At 44.2% G+C, this 15832-nt stretch overlaps 1 protein-coding gene across 2 annotated transcripts in view; it reads left to right on the top strand.

Annotated features, from left to right (window-relative positions):
- Positions 1–13920, top strand: part of FLACC1 (flagellum associated containing coiled-coil domains 1) — a 67315-nt gene extending 53395 nt beyond the window's left edge. For both annotated transcript variants that reach the window (XM_082261317.1, XM_082261316.1), the window contains 2 exons: positions 6008–6117; positions 13763–13920. In XM_082261317.1, coding sequence (XP_082117443.1) covers positions 6008–6117; positions 13763–13829 — 177 coding nt within the window. In that variant the 3' untranslated portion in view covers positions 13830–13920. The remainder of the gene's footprint in view (positions 1–6007; positions 6118–13762) is intronic.
- Positions 13921–15832: the final 1912 nt, after the last annotated feature.

The raw sequence follows: 15832 nt of genomic DNA, 5'->3' as shown, positions 1-15832 counted from the left end.
ATGCTTGCCCTCACTCGACATCCTGTCTGTGAGGATCTGGGACCGGATCGTTTTCCCCGCTGCCGATGGGTCAGGTAAGCGGGGAAAAGGACCGGAACGCGGCCGGAGGGGGCACCTCTTCCGCCATCCCGGAAGGGTGATCCCACGGCGGATCCGCTGCTGGGACCACCCTTATCGGAAAGCCAAGCGTCCACCGTTTAAAAAAATACCAGGGTTATGGCCGCTATCTGCTGTTATAACACCGGCATTTAGGTTTAAACGGAGGACATATATAAAACTTTTTGGACTTGGACATGGTGGCTGTATGAAGGGTGACAGGTACTCGGGTACTTTGCTGGGTAGGTGACAGGTACTCGGGTAATTCGATGACGGGTACTCGGGTACTCTGATGACGGGTACTCCGGTGACAGGTACTCAAAGTACCCGAGTACCCGTCATCAGAGTACCCGAGTACCCGTCATCAGAGTATCCGAGTACCCGTCATCAGAGTACCCAAGTACCCGTCATCAGAGTACCCGAGTACCTGTCATCAGAGTACCCGAATACCTGTAACCAGCCCATCAGAGTACCCGAGTACCTGTCACCAGCCCATCAGGTACTCTGATGACAGGTACTCTGGTACTCTGATGGGCTGGTTACAGGTATTCGGGTACTCTGATGACAGGTACTCGGGTACTCTGATGGGTAGGTGACAGGTACTCGGGTACTCCGATGACAGGTACTCTGATGACAGGTACTCCGGTGACAGGTACTCAAAGTACCCAAGTACCTGTCATCAGAGTACCCGAGTACCTGTCATCGGAGTACCCGAGTACCTGTCATCAGAGTACCCGTCATCAGAGTACCCGTCATCAGAGTACCCGAGTACCCGTCATCAGAGTACCCGAGTACCCGTCATCAGAGTACCCGTCACCAGCCCATCAGAGTACCCGAGTACCTGTCACCAGCCCATCAGAGTACCCGAGTACCTGTCACCAGCCCATCAGAGTACCCGGGTACCTGTCATCAGAGTACCTGATGGGCTGGTGACAGGTACTCGGGTACTTTGATGGGCTAGTGACAGGTACTTTGATGGGCTAGTGACAGGTGCTCTTTACTGGGGGGGGGGGGCAATCAAACTGTGATTGGGGTGCACTGTAATTGGTAACTAGCTGTTACCACAATCTCCTCCTCACACAGGATCAGTGTGTGAGGAGGAGAACACGGTGACAGCTAGTTACCTGTTCTCTGTTGACATTTGTGACCGGCTGTGATTGGACACAGCCGGTCACGTGGTAAAAAGCCAATTTCATTGGCTCTTTACCTAGATCGGGGATTGCCTCTGTCCGAGGGACGAGCCTCGTCCCCGATCGCTGCTCTGCGCGCCCCAGAGAACGTGATTGACACAGCCGATCACATGGTAAACAGCCAATTTCTATTGGCTGTTTACCTTGATCAGGGATGGGCTATGTCCGAGGGACGAGCCTCATCCCTGCTTCTAGCTGCTACTGCGCGCCCCGGGGGCGCGCAGTAGCAGCTAGAACGGGCGGACGTCATATGACGGCCGCCCGGAACGGTAAAGCCATCCTGCCGGCGTCATATTACAATATGCCTTTATGGATGTGGTTAACCGGTTGCCGACCGCCGCACGACTATATACTGCGGCGGTCAGCCCCGGCCAGGCAGAGTGACGTATCGGTACGTCACTCGCCTGTCACTGACTTGCGAGCCTATCGCGGGCGGGCGGGCGCGCGCCCGCTGCGGCTCGTTCACAGACAAGTCAGTGCGTGTGACCGGCGGACTCGATGTCCGCCAGTCACACTGCGATCGCTCCTGTGAAGGGAGAAAGACAGAGCAGCTTGTGTAAACAAGCTGCCTGTCAGTTCTCCCTGTGTAAAAGTGAAGATCTGTCCGTTCTACTATGTAGAACGGTTGATCTTTGATTTTACACCAATAGGAATGTCCCTACACAGTTAGAATCACGCCCCTAGGACACACTTAACCCCTCCCTGTCCAATAAAGTTAACCCCTTCCCTGCCAGTGTCATTTTTGCAGTAACAGTGCATATGTATAGCACTGATTACTGCAGTAATGTCACTGGTACCCCCAAAAGTGTCAAAAATGTCAGTCAAGGGTCCGATCTGTCCGCCGCAATGCCGCAGTACCGAAAAAAAAATCGCAGATCGCCGCCATTACGCGTTAAAAAAAAAAACACCAAAAATGACAAAAATCTTTCCCTTTGTTAGTAAACGCGATAACTTTTGCGCAAACCAATCAAAATACGCTTTTTGCGATTTTTTTTACCAAACATTGGTAGCATAAAACAAATTGGCCGAAAAATGTTAAAAAATTTTGATTTTTACTTTTTTTTTTGGGGAATTTCATATAAAAAAATGTGAAAAATATTGTTATTTTTGCAAAATTTACGCTCTTTTTTTGTTTATAGCGCGTGATCAAAAAATCGCACAGGTGATCAAATACCACCAAAAAAAAGCTCTGTTTGTGGGAAAAAAAGGACGTCAAATTCGTTTAGGTACAGCGTCGCACGACCGCGCAATTGTCCGTTAAAGTCATGCAGTAAAAAATCGCAAAAAAAACCCTGGTCCTTTAGCAGCCAAATCCTCTGGGGCTTAAGTGGTTAAATATGCTCTCCTCCTTTACCGAGTTGATTCCCTTTATGTATTTAAAAGTTTCTATCATATCCCCTCTGTCTCTTCTTTCTTCCAAGCTATACATGTTAAGGTCCTTTAACCTTTCCTGGTAAGTTTTTTCCTGCAATCCATGTACTAGTTTAGTAGCTCTTCTCTGAACTCTCTCTAGAGTATCTATATCCTTCTGGAGATATGGCCTCCAGTACTGCGCACAATACTCCAAGTGAGGTCTCACCAGTGTTCTGTACAGCGGCATAAGCACTTCTCTCTTTCTACTGCTTATACCTCTCCCTATACATCCAAGCATTCTCCTGGCATTTCGTGCTGCTCTATTACCGTATATACTCGAGTATAAGCCGACCCGAGTATAAGCCGAGGCCCCTACTTTTACCACAAAAAGATGGGAAAAATGATTGACTCGAGTATAAGCCAAGGGTGAGAATGCAGGGTGGCGGGCATGGTACAGGAGAATGCAGGGTGGCAGGCATGGTACAGGAGAATGCAGGGTGGCAGGCATGGTACAGGAGAATGCAGGGTGGCTGGCATGGTACAGGAGAATGCAGGGTGGCAGGCATGGTACAGGAGAATGCAGGGTGGCAGGCATGGTACAGGAGAATGCAATGTGGCTGGCATGGTACAGGAGAATGCAGTGTGGCTGGCATGGTACAGGAGAATGCAGGGTGGCTGGCATGGTACAGGAGAATGCAGTGTGGCTGGCATGGTACAGGAGAATGCAGGGTGGCTGGCATGGTACAGGAGAATTCAGTGTCGCTGGCATGGTAGAGGAGAATGCAGTGTGGCTGGCATGGTACAGGAGAATGCAGTGTGGCTGGCATGGTACAGGAGAACTCAGGGTGGCAAGCATGGTACAGGAGAATGCAGTGTGGCTGGCATGTACAGGAGAATTCAGGGTGGCAAGCATGGTACAAGAGGATGCGGGGTTGCGGGCATACTAGTGCGGCTGTGTCTCACTTACCTGTTCCAGAGGCGCCTTCATTTTAAAAATGGCGCCGCCCGGCGCTGACACGTCATTGCTCACGCGCCGCTGCCGCTCGGGACAGCTGGTACACGTTCGGCTATTCCTGGCCTGTCCCGAGCGGTGGCGGCGCATGCGTGGTGACATGTATACGCCGGACGGCGCCATTTTTAACTCGTAAACACGTCGGAGCCGCCGGGAACTTTTTTTTTTTTTTTGACTCGAGTATAAGCCGAGGGGGACGTTTTCAGCACAAAAAAATGTGCTGAAAAACTCGGCTTATACTCGAGTATATACGGTACATTGTCTTCCCACCTTTAAGTCTTCTGAAATAATTACTCCTAAATCCCTTTCCTCAGATACTGAGGTCAGGACTGTGTCAAATATTCTATATTCTGCCCTTGGGTTTTTACATCCCAGGTGCATTATCTTGCACTTATCCACATTAAATTTCAGTTGTCAGAGTTCTGACCATTCTTCTAGTTTTCCTAAATCCTTTTCCATTTGGCGTTTCCCTCCAGGAACATCAACCCTGTTACATATCTTTGTGTCATCAGCAAAAAGACAAACCTTACCATCGAGGCCTTTTGCAATATCACTTATGAAGATATTAAACAAAATTGCTCCCAGTGCAGGACTTTGCCAGGAGGACTAGTAGAAACTAGGTGCTGGTAAAATTTTCTGCATAGTTCTTTTTAATGAGTTGTTATAATTATCATATACGATTTATAATCCTCTTTTAACCACTTCTGAACCGCCCGCCGCAGTTTAACATCGGTATTTTGACATTAAAGCGGAGTTCCACCCAAAAGTGGAACTTCCGCTTTAGGTAATTCTAACCCCCTGACACACACATGCCCACATTTGGCATGTCATTTTTTTGGGGGGGGGGGGGGTACCTAGTTTTGACAGGTTCCCGCTCCCACTTTCGCTCGGAGCGCCGTGGTGCCCTGAGCGGAAGTTCTCCTCTCCCCCTCCCTCCCTGCAATCTTCTGGGACATGTCAGATTGCCGGCCAATCACGACGCGTAGCGCAACTCGCGCATGCGCAGTGCGTACCTGGCTGTGAAGCCACAAACTGTCACTGCCGGATGCCCACACCAGTGATGCCGGCGCTGCAGAGCAGAGAGGGAGAAGAGCGAGGCTTCGGGCGGCCGCATCGCTGGACCGTTGGACAGGTGAGTGTGTGAGGCTGGAACTCCGCTTTAAATACTGGTGTTATGGCAGCAGATAGCTGCCATAACCCTGGTATTTTCTTTTAGGGCGGGCGATCCTCTTTCACATAAAGTGGCCCCAGCAGCGGATTCGCCGTGGGATCACTTTTATGGGTGGCAGGAGAGGTGTTCCCCCACCTCCCGCCGCTTCCCAGTCCTTTCCCCCACTTACCGGAGCCGTCCGTATCGGGGAAAACTATCTGATCTGTCCATGTCCCATGCAGGAAGTCGATTGAGGGCCCCCACTTGATTCTATGGCCTTGGAGGACCGTTTGACATCATACAGGCCCATTTTTTTTTCTTGCTGAAAAAAATGAAATTTTTTTAACTTTTATTGTAGATGTGAGATCTGATGTCTTTTTGATCCCAGATCTCACATTAAAGAGGACCTGCCCTGCTTATTTCTATTAAAAGGGATGTTTACATTCCTTGTTATAGGAAAAAAATTGATAAAAAAAATGTTTTTAAAGGGACAGTGTAAAAATAAAGGTAAAATAAATAAGAAAAAAACTTAAAGAGCACCGTCCTTCCGATCTCGCGCCCAGAAGCAAATGCATATACAAGTCACTCCCATATATGTAAACGATATTCAAACCACGCATGTGAAGTATCGCCACAATCGTTAGAGTGGGAGAAATAATTCTAGTCCTAGACCTCCTCTGTAACTTTGAACTGGTAACTATAGAAATTTTTAAAGCATCGCCTATGGAAATTTTTAGGCACCAATGTTTGTCGCCATTCCACAAGCGTTCACAATTTTGAAGCATGACATGTTGGGTATCTATTTACTTGGCATAACATTAACTTTCACATTATAGAAAAAAATTGGGCTAACTTTACTGTTTTCTTATTTTTTAATTTAAAAAAAAGTGTATTTTTTCCCAAAAAATTGCGTTTGTAGGACCGCTGCGCAAATACGGTGTGACATAAAGTATTGCGATTTCCATTTTATTCTCTAGGGTCTCTGCTAAAAAAATATATACAATGTTTGGGGGTTCTAAGTAATTTTCTAGCAAAAAATACTGATTTTAACTTGTAAACAACAAGTGTCAGAAATAGGCCCAGTCCTTAAGTGGTTAAATATCATAAACTAATGCTAAAACATATCTCAATTTTTTTATATATTTCTATATACAACCTATTATTTTGTGTTTTTTAATGTACTGTATATATGTTCTTTATTTTAAGAAAAATCAAATTTACAAAATCGAGAACAATTTTGACCAAAACGTAAGCAAAGTGGAGTCAAGGTACAAGAACAGAATCCAGACTCTTATGAATGAGAATTCAGATTTAAGGTAAAGGAATCATACTACGTTAAGGTTTTGTTAAATCTGTAGTACTACCAAATGTCCAGTAGGTGTCATGGCAGACTGATGAAAACTTTAATAGAGCTGTTCACAGAGCTAGTATATTGCTTAAAGCAGTATTTGGGTGAATTCACACTACATTGACAGGCATTTTACTACATGATAAAACTTCTGTCATCACAGGAACACACAGAAAACACTTGTTTCATATGTGTCCCATACACACAGCAACGCAGGCTAGCAATGCTGAATTTTATCGCAGCGCACTGTGCCGAATTTGCTCAGCAATGTACAGCAAAGCAGCACATTGACTACTGTACATTGCCATATGTTTTGTACACTTTAAATAAAGTTTGTACAAAAAAAAAGAGGCATTTGATGCACTGAATTGCTCCCCACACTCCCTACCGCAGCCAGCAACAGAGACCTGCCGGAGCAGTGTATCGCTCCTGCAGGTCTCCGTCGCAGTGTGAATGCAGCTTAAAACCCTAAAGCAAATGTTTATTATATGGCAGCTTATCAATTCTTAGATGTGATGGCTGCATTCGTTTTCTTTTGCATCTTTTATTTTCACCTGGTGATCAAGTCTGTTGTTTTTCAACAGAGCAAGCTGTCCTGCAGATGTAACAGTTAGAGGTTTGTGACAAACCATTTACAACTGATAGGGTTGGTCAGCTTCTTTTTTTTAATGTAAAACCTTTATCCCAAAAGGAACAAAACTGTTGCTGTAACTGCTTAAACGGAGTTCCACCCATTTTGTACATGTCCAATCAATCTCATGGCCATTCAGAATGCTCTTACAAATGGTAACTTTTTTTTTTTATTAAATAATTAAATACCTTTTTATCTTCGGAATTGAGTGGAGAGTAATTATCTGTCCAAGAAGGGTACCGGCACAATCCCCTTTGAATTAAATGGCAAAAGTAAACCAGGTCTCACAGGTGAACCCTGCGGACGAGGGGGAGGGAGATTTTAGTGTGCCCAAGAAAGCCAATTAGATAAAATACAAATTCTAAAAATATAAATTGTATTTAAAGCAAGATAATAAAAACATTATCTGAAAATACAGTATCTTGAAGGTGTATTGCAGCACATGCTGTAATATGATGGATCGGTGCATTTCACCCATATTTCAGGCTTCCTCAGGATCCAGATGTGTAGCAGGCTTTTCTCAAAGTAGATATATATATATATATATATATATATATATATATATATATATATATATATATATATATATATATATATATATAAAATATACACAGTGTATAGGCAGGAAAAAGGAGCTCACAGGCCCCCAAGTGAAAATTAATACCAATAGACCATAAGTGCAAACACACAATGTTCAAAAAACATATAGCTACCAAGAATCATCTATGGTTAAGGCTATATGTCCAATAGATGGAAAATGCTCATATTAACATGAAGAGGAGTCACACTGTGCAGCATCCATGCTGGCAGCAAGCTGGCTGAGAAATTCAATTTCTCAATTCAATTTCTGAATGAATGAATTTTAGTTTGATATTTCTATTGAGGGTATATATATATATATATATATATATATATATATATATATATATATATATATATATATATATGAGAAAAGCCTGCTACACATCTGGATCCTGAGGAAGCCCGAAATATGGGTGAAACGTGTCAATCTATCATATTACAGGATGTGCTGTAATACATCAAGATACTGTACACAATACTTCTAGATACTGTATTTTCATATGATTTTTTATTATCTTATCGGAAGTTCTCCTCTCCCCCTCCCTCCCTGCAATCTTCTGGGACACGTCAGAGGTCCCAGAAGATTGCCGACCAATCACGGCGCGCAGCACGACTCGCGCATGCGCAGTAGGTACCCGGCTGTGAAGCCGCAAACTGTAACAGCCGGGTGCCCACAGCAGTGATGCCGGCGCCGAGGGAGAGGATCGAGGCTTCGGGCGGCCGCATCGCTGGACCGTTGGACAGGTGAGTAAATGGCTGGAACTCCGCTTTAATCACCTGTGCGATTTTTTGATCATGCGCTATAAACAAAAAAAGAGTGACAATTTTGCAAAAATAACAATATTTTTCACATTTTTTTATATGTAATTCCCCCCCAAAAAAATTAAAAAATCAAAATTTTTTAACATTTTAGGCCAATTTGTTATCAGCTACATATGTTTGGTAAAAAAAAATCGCAATAAGCGTATTTTGATTGGTTTGCGCAAAAGTTATTGTGTTTACTAACTAAAGGAAAGATTTTTGTCATTTTTATTTATTTATTTTTTAACGAGCAATGACGGCGATCTGCGATTTTTTTTTGCGGGACTGCGACATTGCGGCTTACAGATCGGACCCTTGACTGACATTTTTGACACTTTTGGGGTTACCAGTGACATTACTGCAGTAATCAGTGCTATACATATGCACTGTTACTGTAAAAATGACACTGGCAGGGAAGGGGTTAACTTTATTGGAGAAGGAGGGTTTAAATGTGTCCCTAGGGGCGTGCTTCTAACTGTTATGGGATGTGGCTGTTTGTGTAACTACAGAGATATACGATCCTACATAGCAGGACCGTATGATCTCTGCACTTACAAGGGAGAATGACAGACGGCTTTGTTTACATTAGCCACCTGCTTTTCTCCCTCTGTACTGGACGATCGCGAGTGACCGGCGGACATCGAGTCCGACGGTCACACCCGCGGGGATCACAGTGAACAAGCGGGGGCGGGAGCGCCCTATTGGCTCGCAGGCGAGTGACGTATCCATACGTCACTTTGCCTTTACGGGGCTGACTGCCACAGTATATGTACTTGCGGCGGTCGGCAAGTGGTTAAATAAAATGTATATTTTTTTAATTTGTATTTTATCTAACTGGCTTTCTTGGGCACACTAAAATCCCCACCCCCATCGTCCGCAGGGTTCACCTGTGAGACCTGGTTTACTTTTACCTTTTTATCTTGATTTTCTGCAGCACTTCTGTCTGCGGCGGCCCAGGGGATTTCCCCACTAGGCAATTTCGTCACATGGACTTCTGGGATATTGGCGTCATCTATCTAAGGAGACCTTGCAAATTGCCTAGTGATGAAATCTTGCATTATTTCCAGACTGGAAATTATGTGAACGGGAAGACCCTGCTTTCCCCGACTTCCATTACCCTCCAGCCTTTCCTGTGATTGACAGGTTGCTATAAAAAGGGGCTGGAACTTCTGCCAACATTGCCATTGCTAAGGCAACCTATCAGGACGAGAGAGCGCCGCGCAGTGGCATTACTGCGCAGGCGTGAGATCGGGAGGTTCATGCTGCATAGTCAGCTGCATCGAATCCTGGAAATGAAGAGAAGAGGGCTTCAGTTGCCCACAACAGCAATGGAACATGCCTGCTTCCAAAATCTAGTTTTCCACTATTTTAACATAAACTACAAGGACCAAATTTATGACATTAACTATATGTTGCTGTACATGTGTACACAAGTATGGCAGAGTGTTTTAAAAAAAAAAAAAAAGTATTTGGGGGCCTGGAACTCTGCTTTAAAGGTTTTAGCTGGAGTTTGGCTTCAATTTGTTAGTGTATCTAAATCTGGTTGTGCATCTAACACTCCCCTCCCCCCAGACTGACTATGCTGCTGTCCAAGGTGCCTCTGTTGCTCCTTCACCCAGAGTGGAGGCGCTCTAATAGAGGTGGTGTGTTACTGTGCTATAGATTACCAGGTGAAAGAGGGAAAAAGCCTAAAAAATTAAAACAAATGTAGCCACCACATAATGCATATATCGATTGGTAAGCTCCAATAAATTATATTTTTGGTTTTGGGTTTCATACGGCTTTAATGCAAGCAGATATACAATACACAAATGAATGCAGTTCTGTAACACCTCATAAAATGTATTTTTAACCACTTTACCACCGGAGGATTTTGCTGTCTTCCGTCCAGGCCACTTTTTGCGATTCGGCGCTGTGCGACTTTAACTGACAATTGCGCGGTCGCGCGATGCCGTACCCAAACAAACTTTACGTCCTTTTTTTCCCACAAACAGAGCTTTCTTTTGGTGGTATTTGATCACCTGTGCGATTTTTACTTTTTGCGCTATAAACAAAAAAAGAGCGTTTATTTTGAAAAAATAACAATATTTTTAACATTTTTTTATATGAAATTCCCCCCAAAAAATATGTAAAAATCAATTTTTTTAAAAATTTTTGGCCAATTTGTTTTCTGCTACCTATGTTTGGTAAAAAAAATCGCAATAAGCGTATTTTGATTGGTTTGCGCAAAAGTTATTGCGTTTACAAACTAAGGGAAAGATTTCTGTCATTTTTGGTGTTTTTTTTTTTTAACGCGTAATGGCGGTGATCTGCGATTTTTTTGCGGGACTGCGACATTGCGGCGGACAGATCGGACCCTTGACTGACATTTTTAAAACTTTTGGGGGTACCAGTGACATTACTGCAGTAATCAGTGCTATATATATGCACTGTTACTGTAAAAATGACACTGGCAGTGAAGGGGTTAATTTTATTGGAGAGGGAGGGGTTAATGTATGCCTAATGCTTACTGACGTGTTGAGGGGGAGGTGACTGTGTGACAGAAGGACAGATCGGATGTCCAGCTATGCTGAACAGTCCGATCTGTCACTCCCTGTCACTATGGAGATCCGCCCGCTGTGTTTACACACAGCGGGCGGATCTCCAGACTCGATCCCCGACGATCGGGTAAGAGCAGCGGCGATCGCCGCTGCTCCTCCCCTGGCCCGACTCCCGCTGTGAATGAAAACAGCGGGAGCGCGCCTCCGGCGGCGCGCGAGCGCCGCCTACAGGGGGAGGAGTCCAGCGACGTAGGTCTACGTCGCTGGACGGGAACGAGCCACTGTGCCGCAGTAGCAGCACAGTGGCCGGTGGTCAAGTGGTTAAAAATAATCAATGTTGATAGGAGGAGAAAGCAGAGTGACAGAGAGAGGGTCTCTAGACTGTATTGCTTCTTCTTCACAGACCCTTTACAGGCAGCATGTGTCTTCAAACTATGGCCCTCTAGTTGTTCAGGAACTAGAATTCCCATCATGCCTAGTCAAGTGTGTGAACGTCAGAGTTTTACAATGCCTCATGGGATGTGTAGTTCCGCAACAGCAGGAGGGCCATAGTTTGAGGATCCCTGGGCTAAGAGCAGATTCAGGACAGCCTGGTCTCAGGGGAAGTGGGATAAATGATGCTGTAATTCAACTGAGGAGATTAAGGCCATCTAGTGGCAGTTAAGAACTATTGAAAGCAGCTTTGCCCCTCCTAGATAGGTGCTAGGATTAGATAGATAGATTTAGGCTACATGTACACGGGACGTTTTAAAAAGTCCTTTGAATGCTGGAAGTTGACAGCTATGTAAAGGACGTTTAAAACGTCCGTTGTGTCGCGTTTGCAGCCGTGTTTAGCGGCATTTAGCGAGCGTTTGCGCTCAGAGACGTTTTTAGAGGTCAAAAAATCATTCCCCTTTAAAATAGAAAAACGCAAGGGCTAAACGCGGGTGATCCAGTTCGGTCGCGTTTTGCGTTTGAAACGCCGGTAAACGCACGTTCTGAACATCCTGAACGCAAATAATTGCTTTCCAAAAAACGACACTGAACTCAACTGCCTCTAAATGACTGTAAACGACCCAGTGTACATGGACAGATAAGATAACATAGAGGAGGGTTCAGGGGCTTCTGAAAAACATGCCCAACTGCTCCTAAACGTCCGTTTACAGGTAGCTGTGTACACAAGGCCGTAGTGTTGACTTTTGTGGAGCTGTGTTTTGAAAGGTAAATTTAGCATGCCACACTGTAAACAGTGTGGCTGCAATTGCTGTATTAGGCAAACTTAGTTGCTCACTTTATTCAGTGCAGTTGACTTTGACTAGTTAGGTCTGCGCAGTGTTCTCAGCTGTTGCTAGTCTGTTTACTCCCTCTGCTTTCCAGAAAGGCTGTGAGAACATTCTGGAACATAGGTGTAGAGCTATGCAGATGAAAGCATGAATATTTATACAGCCTTGGCCAATCCCAAGGAGCTGAAGGCAACTACCGTATATATATTCTCTGAGCACACTGGGCTCTTGGTCTTTTCCTGGAGAGGAATAGCCCAGCCTGGAAGGCTTGCTTCCCTCCCAGGACTGTGCTACCATGTGCTTGCAACCTGAGGATCTGGATGCTGAAGCTACTGAGAGCTGACGAGGGGCTGTCTGCTGAAGATCTAGTCTGGTATCAACAGAGAAAGATGTTGTTTGGATTTTGGAAGGGCCTACCAACTGTTCCTGGACCTTTTTGTGAGTACAAACTGCTGAGAGATATTAGAGACTTTTGGGATGCTGCCACCCCTCTTGTTCAAGGAAGTCAGCTGTGTATTTGCTAAAGGGGACATTGGCTGGTGTTCTGAAGAGCTTAGTCCATTTGGTTCTTGGTGAAGGGACTCTCAGTGGCTCTTGCTGCTGAAAAGGAAGAAGCTTGTGTGCTGGTAATTGCTTCTATCCTAAAGCCAAGTCCACAGTCTGCTATATACAAGGACTTCTGCTTCAGCTTACCAAAAAGGAATTCACTGTCCTCAACCTCTACATAGTTTCTGTTTTTGGAGTATCCTACTCAAGTCCCTCAACCCTATCCAAGATCTCCAAAAAAAACAAAAAAAACAACACCCTTAAAGTGGAGTTCCGGCCACAAAAAAATATTTTCAATGAAAATACCCCCCGGGACAGTCAGGGCTAGTACATTCCACAATGGCTAGCCTCTGGTCTGCCCCAGTTCGCACTTACCTGCAAGAAGAAATACTCACTTTTAAAATTTCTTCTCCAGCGTTGCCATCTCTGTTGTGGGCAGCTGAAGCCAGCTCGATCCTCTTTTGCGTCCTCTTCCGTGTCTTCTTCTCCCAGAATACGCCTCCACCAGCCCCTCTCGTCACTTCCGGTGCGGCGCCACATTCCTCCACAGCTTCTGGGCATGCTCAGTAGCTGTTTAGCAGGGAATGCGGCGTCGCACCGGAAGTGACGAGCGGGGCCGGTGCCGTTGCATTGATTCCTGGGAGCGATGACGTTCAGCTCCCAGTAATCATTGCAAACCGGAAGTGACGGCGCGGGCCGCGGCCTCCGAGGGGGGAAGTGGAAGACAGGTGAGTATTTCTTTCTACAATAACAAGGTAAGTAAAAAAAAAAAAAAAAATCCTAACTATCCATTTCCTTTTCAGGTGAAGAAAAGCAAGCGGATGGCCACAAAATCGATTATGTCGATTTTGTGGCCGGAACTCCGCTTTAAGCCAATTTATTGTTACTCTGAGTCTAAGCACATAGATTTAAAGGAGACACATGGAAATAACAAACTGGATTTCCTTTTGAAATGTAATACATGCATGCTTTGCATTGAAAATGGTGAATGGGCCTGTAATTTGTTAAAAGATGTGCTAGTGTAATGCCAAACCGACTGTGTTAGGCCAGAAAGTAATACAATATCTCAGGACAGTGTACTGTCGCATAATAGATGTTGACAACAGAACGCCGTGTCGGCTGGCAGTGATGATGAGTCATTGTGCGGTAAAGTGTTGATAAGAAGTGCTGTGTAGCTTTGAATATCCTTTGTGAATATGAGAAAACTATAGCTATTTTCATTGTTACGTTGAATGTTACTTTTTTAAACAGGAGAAAACTCATAACTAAAAATGAGCAGCTCTACAGCGAAAGAAACCGAGATCGTCCTGGAACCTAGCCAAGTGAGGTTGCCTGAAAACCATCCAGAGATCTCTCCTAGCAAATTCTGGCACGGAAACTGCTACTGTTATTCCTATGGACGTATATTACCTTTTCCAGGTATATGCTATATGCAGTGCTGTCTTTTTATGTAAAATATTTATATTTACCAAAAAAAAAAAAAATGATGATTAAAACTTAGCAAGAAATTGGATTTTACCTAATTTCTGATTTAAAGCATAACTAAACCACAAATTAAAATGTGATATATTTCAGCTTACCAGCAGATGTGGCGGTTGCATTATTTTCCTTTTTTTTTCACGCTTTTTCCTTTTTTCATCTGGTGATTCTGCCAGTAACATATGTCCTGCCCTCAGGGCTGGGACAAGGAGTGGGCAGGAAGGAAGGCTGCCCTGGGTGCCATTGTTTATTGCAGGGATATGGGTGCGCTGACCCTGACCCTAACCCTAATGGAAGGGGGGAGCAGTTTGGCATCTTTGCCCTGGGCGCTGGATAGCCTTGTACTGGCACTGCCTGCCCAATTATGACAACATGAACTGCAGAATCACACCCCTATGTTATGGACAATGGGGGGGATCTTGTTTCTGTGATGTTGTGATCCTAGAAAATGGTCCAGGGCATAGCATTGGGACAGAGGACAAAAATGGACTGTCCTGGCAAATCTGGGACAGTTGGCAAGCTGTTACTACACTTAAAGTGTTACTAAACCCAGGACCCTGCATTCACTATATCTGGTCTCCCACAATCACACAGAACATGGAAATGAAATTATTTTAGTAAATATAAACTGCTAAATACCTTTTCTCATCAGCAGTATTTAGCAGTCTTGTAACTTCTATCAGTTCCTGGTAAACCTTGTAGGAAGAGTTTTCATACTGCACTGAGCTGTCCTATCAGGATCCAGAACCCCTGACCCTCTATCTCAACAGTGCTGATTGACCCTGTGCTGATCACATGCACTCTCCCAGGAAGGAATAAAAAACTCAATAGCAATACACACCAAACTAAGCATGTGCAGCCTGACTCCAAAGGCCCTGTCTCATCCGGACCTGTTCTGGAGTCAGCGGAAGAAGAGGAGGATCTGTGCATACAGGATCAAACAACCTTTTTACACAATGCAGAGGATAAACCCCTTAGGTTCCACAGTGAGCATAACAAGCATGCTTTACTGCATATACATGTGGGATCTGATTCCGGGACCGGTATTTTTTGCATATATGCCTTTTTTAATAGATGACATTGTGAGTAATTAGCACTTTGATTTTAATACACATACCATACAGTTTCACTCGATGGAGATATTTCTGATTCATTTTTTATGTATGGCTTGTTGGAACAACTATCCAATATCATTTGTGAGATCCGGTAAGAAGCCACTTTACACTAGATGGTGGAGGTGCACCTGGGTGAATCACTTTTCGGTTTGCCATCCATATCCACATTAGACATATCTGACTTGCACAGAGCACTGGAATTTCTCATCTAATTCCTCCTGTATTGAATTGTATTGTAACTGTATTGTATTCCCTCAAATTGTAAAGCGGCGCGCCAACTGTTGGCGCTATATAAATCCTGTATAATAATAATAATAATAATAATAATCTTTTAGTATTTTCTTCATTGGACTTTTTAAATTTATGGTACTCACTTTATGATACATTATATTTTGTTCTGTTATTTCTATACACGGTCACAGTAATATATATTAAATGTTTAGCGCAGCAATTTGTGTTCGTACAAAGTACTAAGCCTGACCAGTTACTGGAGCTGTTCACTATCACTCAGATATTAGGGAATAATAGCTAATGTATTACATTTTCACACGTATGGTAGGTAGCAATTAGAAGTAATAGCTGTCTTCATAATAAACCCTTGTCAAACATATTTGCCACTATGTGATTCACACACTTTAGCATTATTATACAGCCAGTAATTAATCAGTCCTTCAAATATGGGTGACACTACAACTCTCTGCTTTGTGAACTATAAATGAGCATCCCA

Source organism: Pelophylax lessonae (genome assembly GCF_965119305.1).
Source record: "Pelophylax lessonae genome assembly, chromosome: 6".
In the NCBI taxonomy this organism is placed as follows: Eukaryota; Metazoa; Chordata; class Amphibia; order Anura; family Ranidae; genus Pelophylax; species Pelophylax lessonae.
The sequence above is the reverse complement of the archived record's forward strand: the minus strand, read 5'-3'. Positions and strand labels throughout refer to the sequence as shown.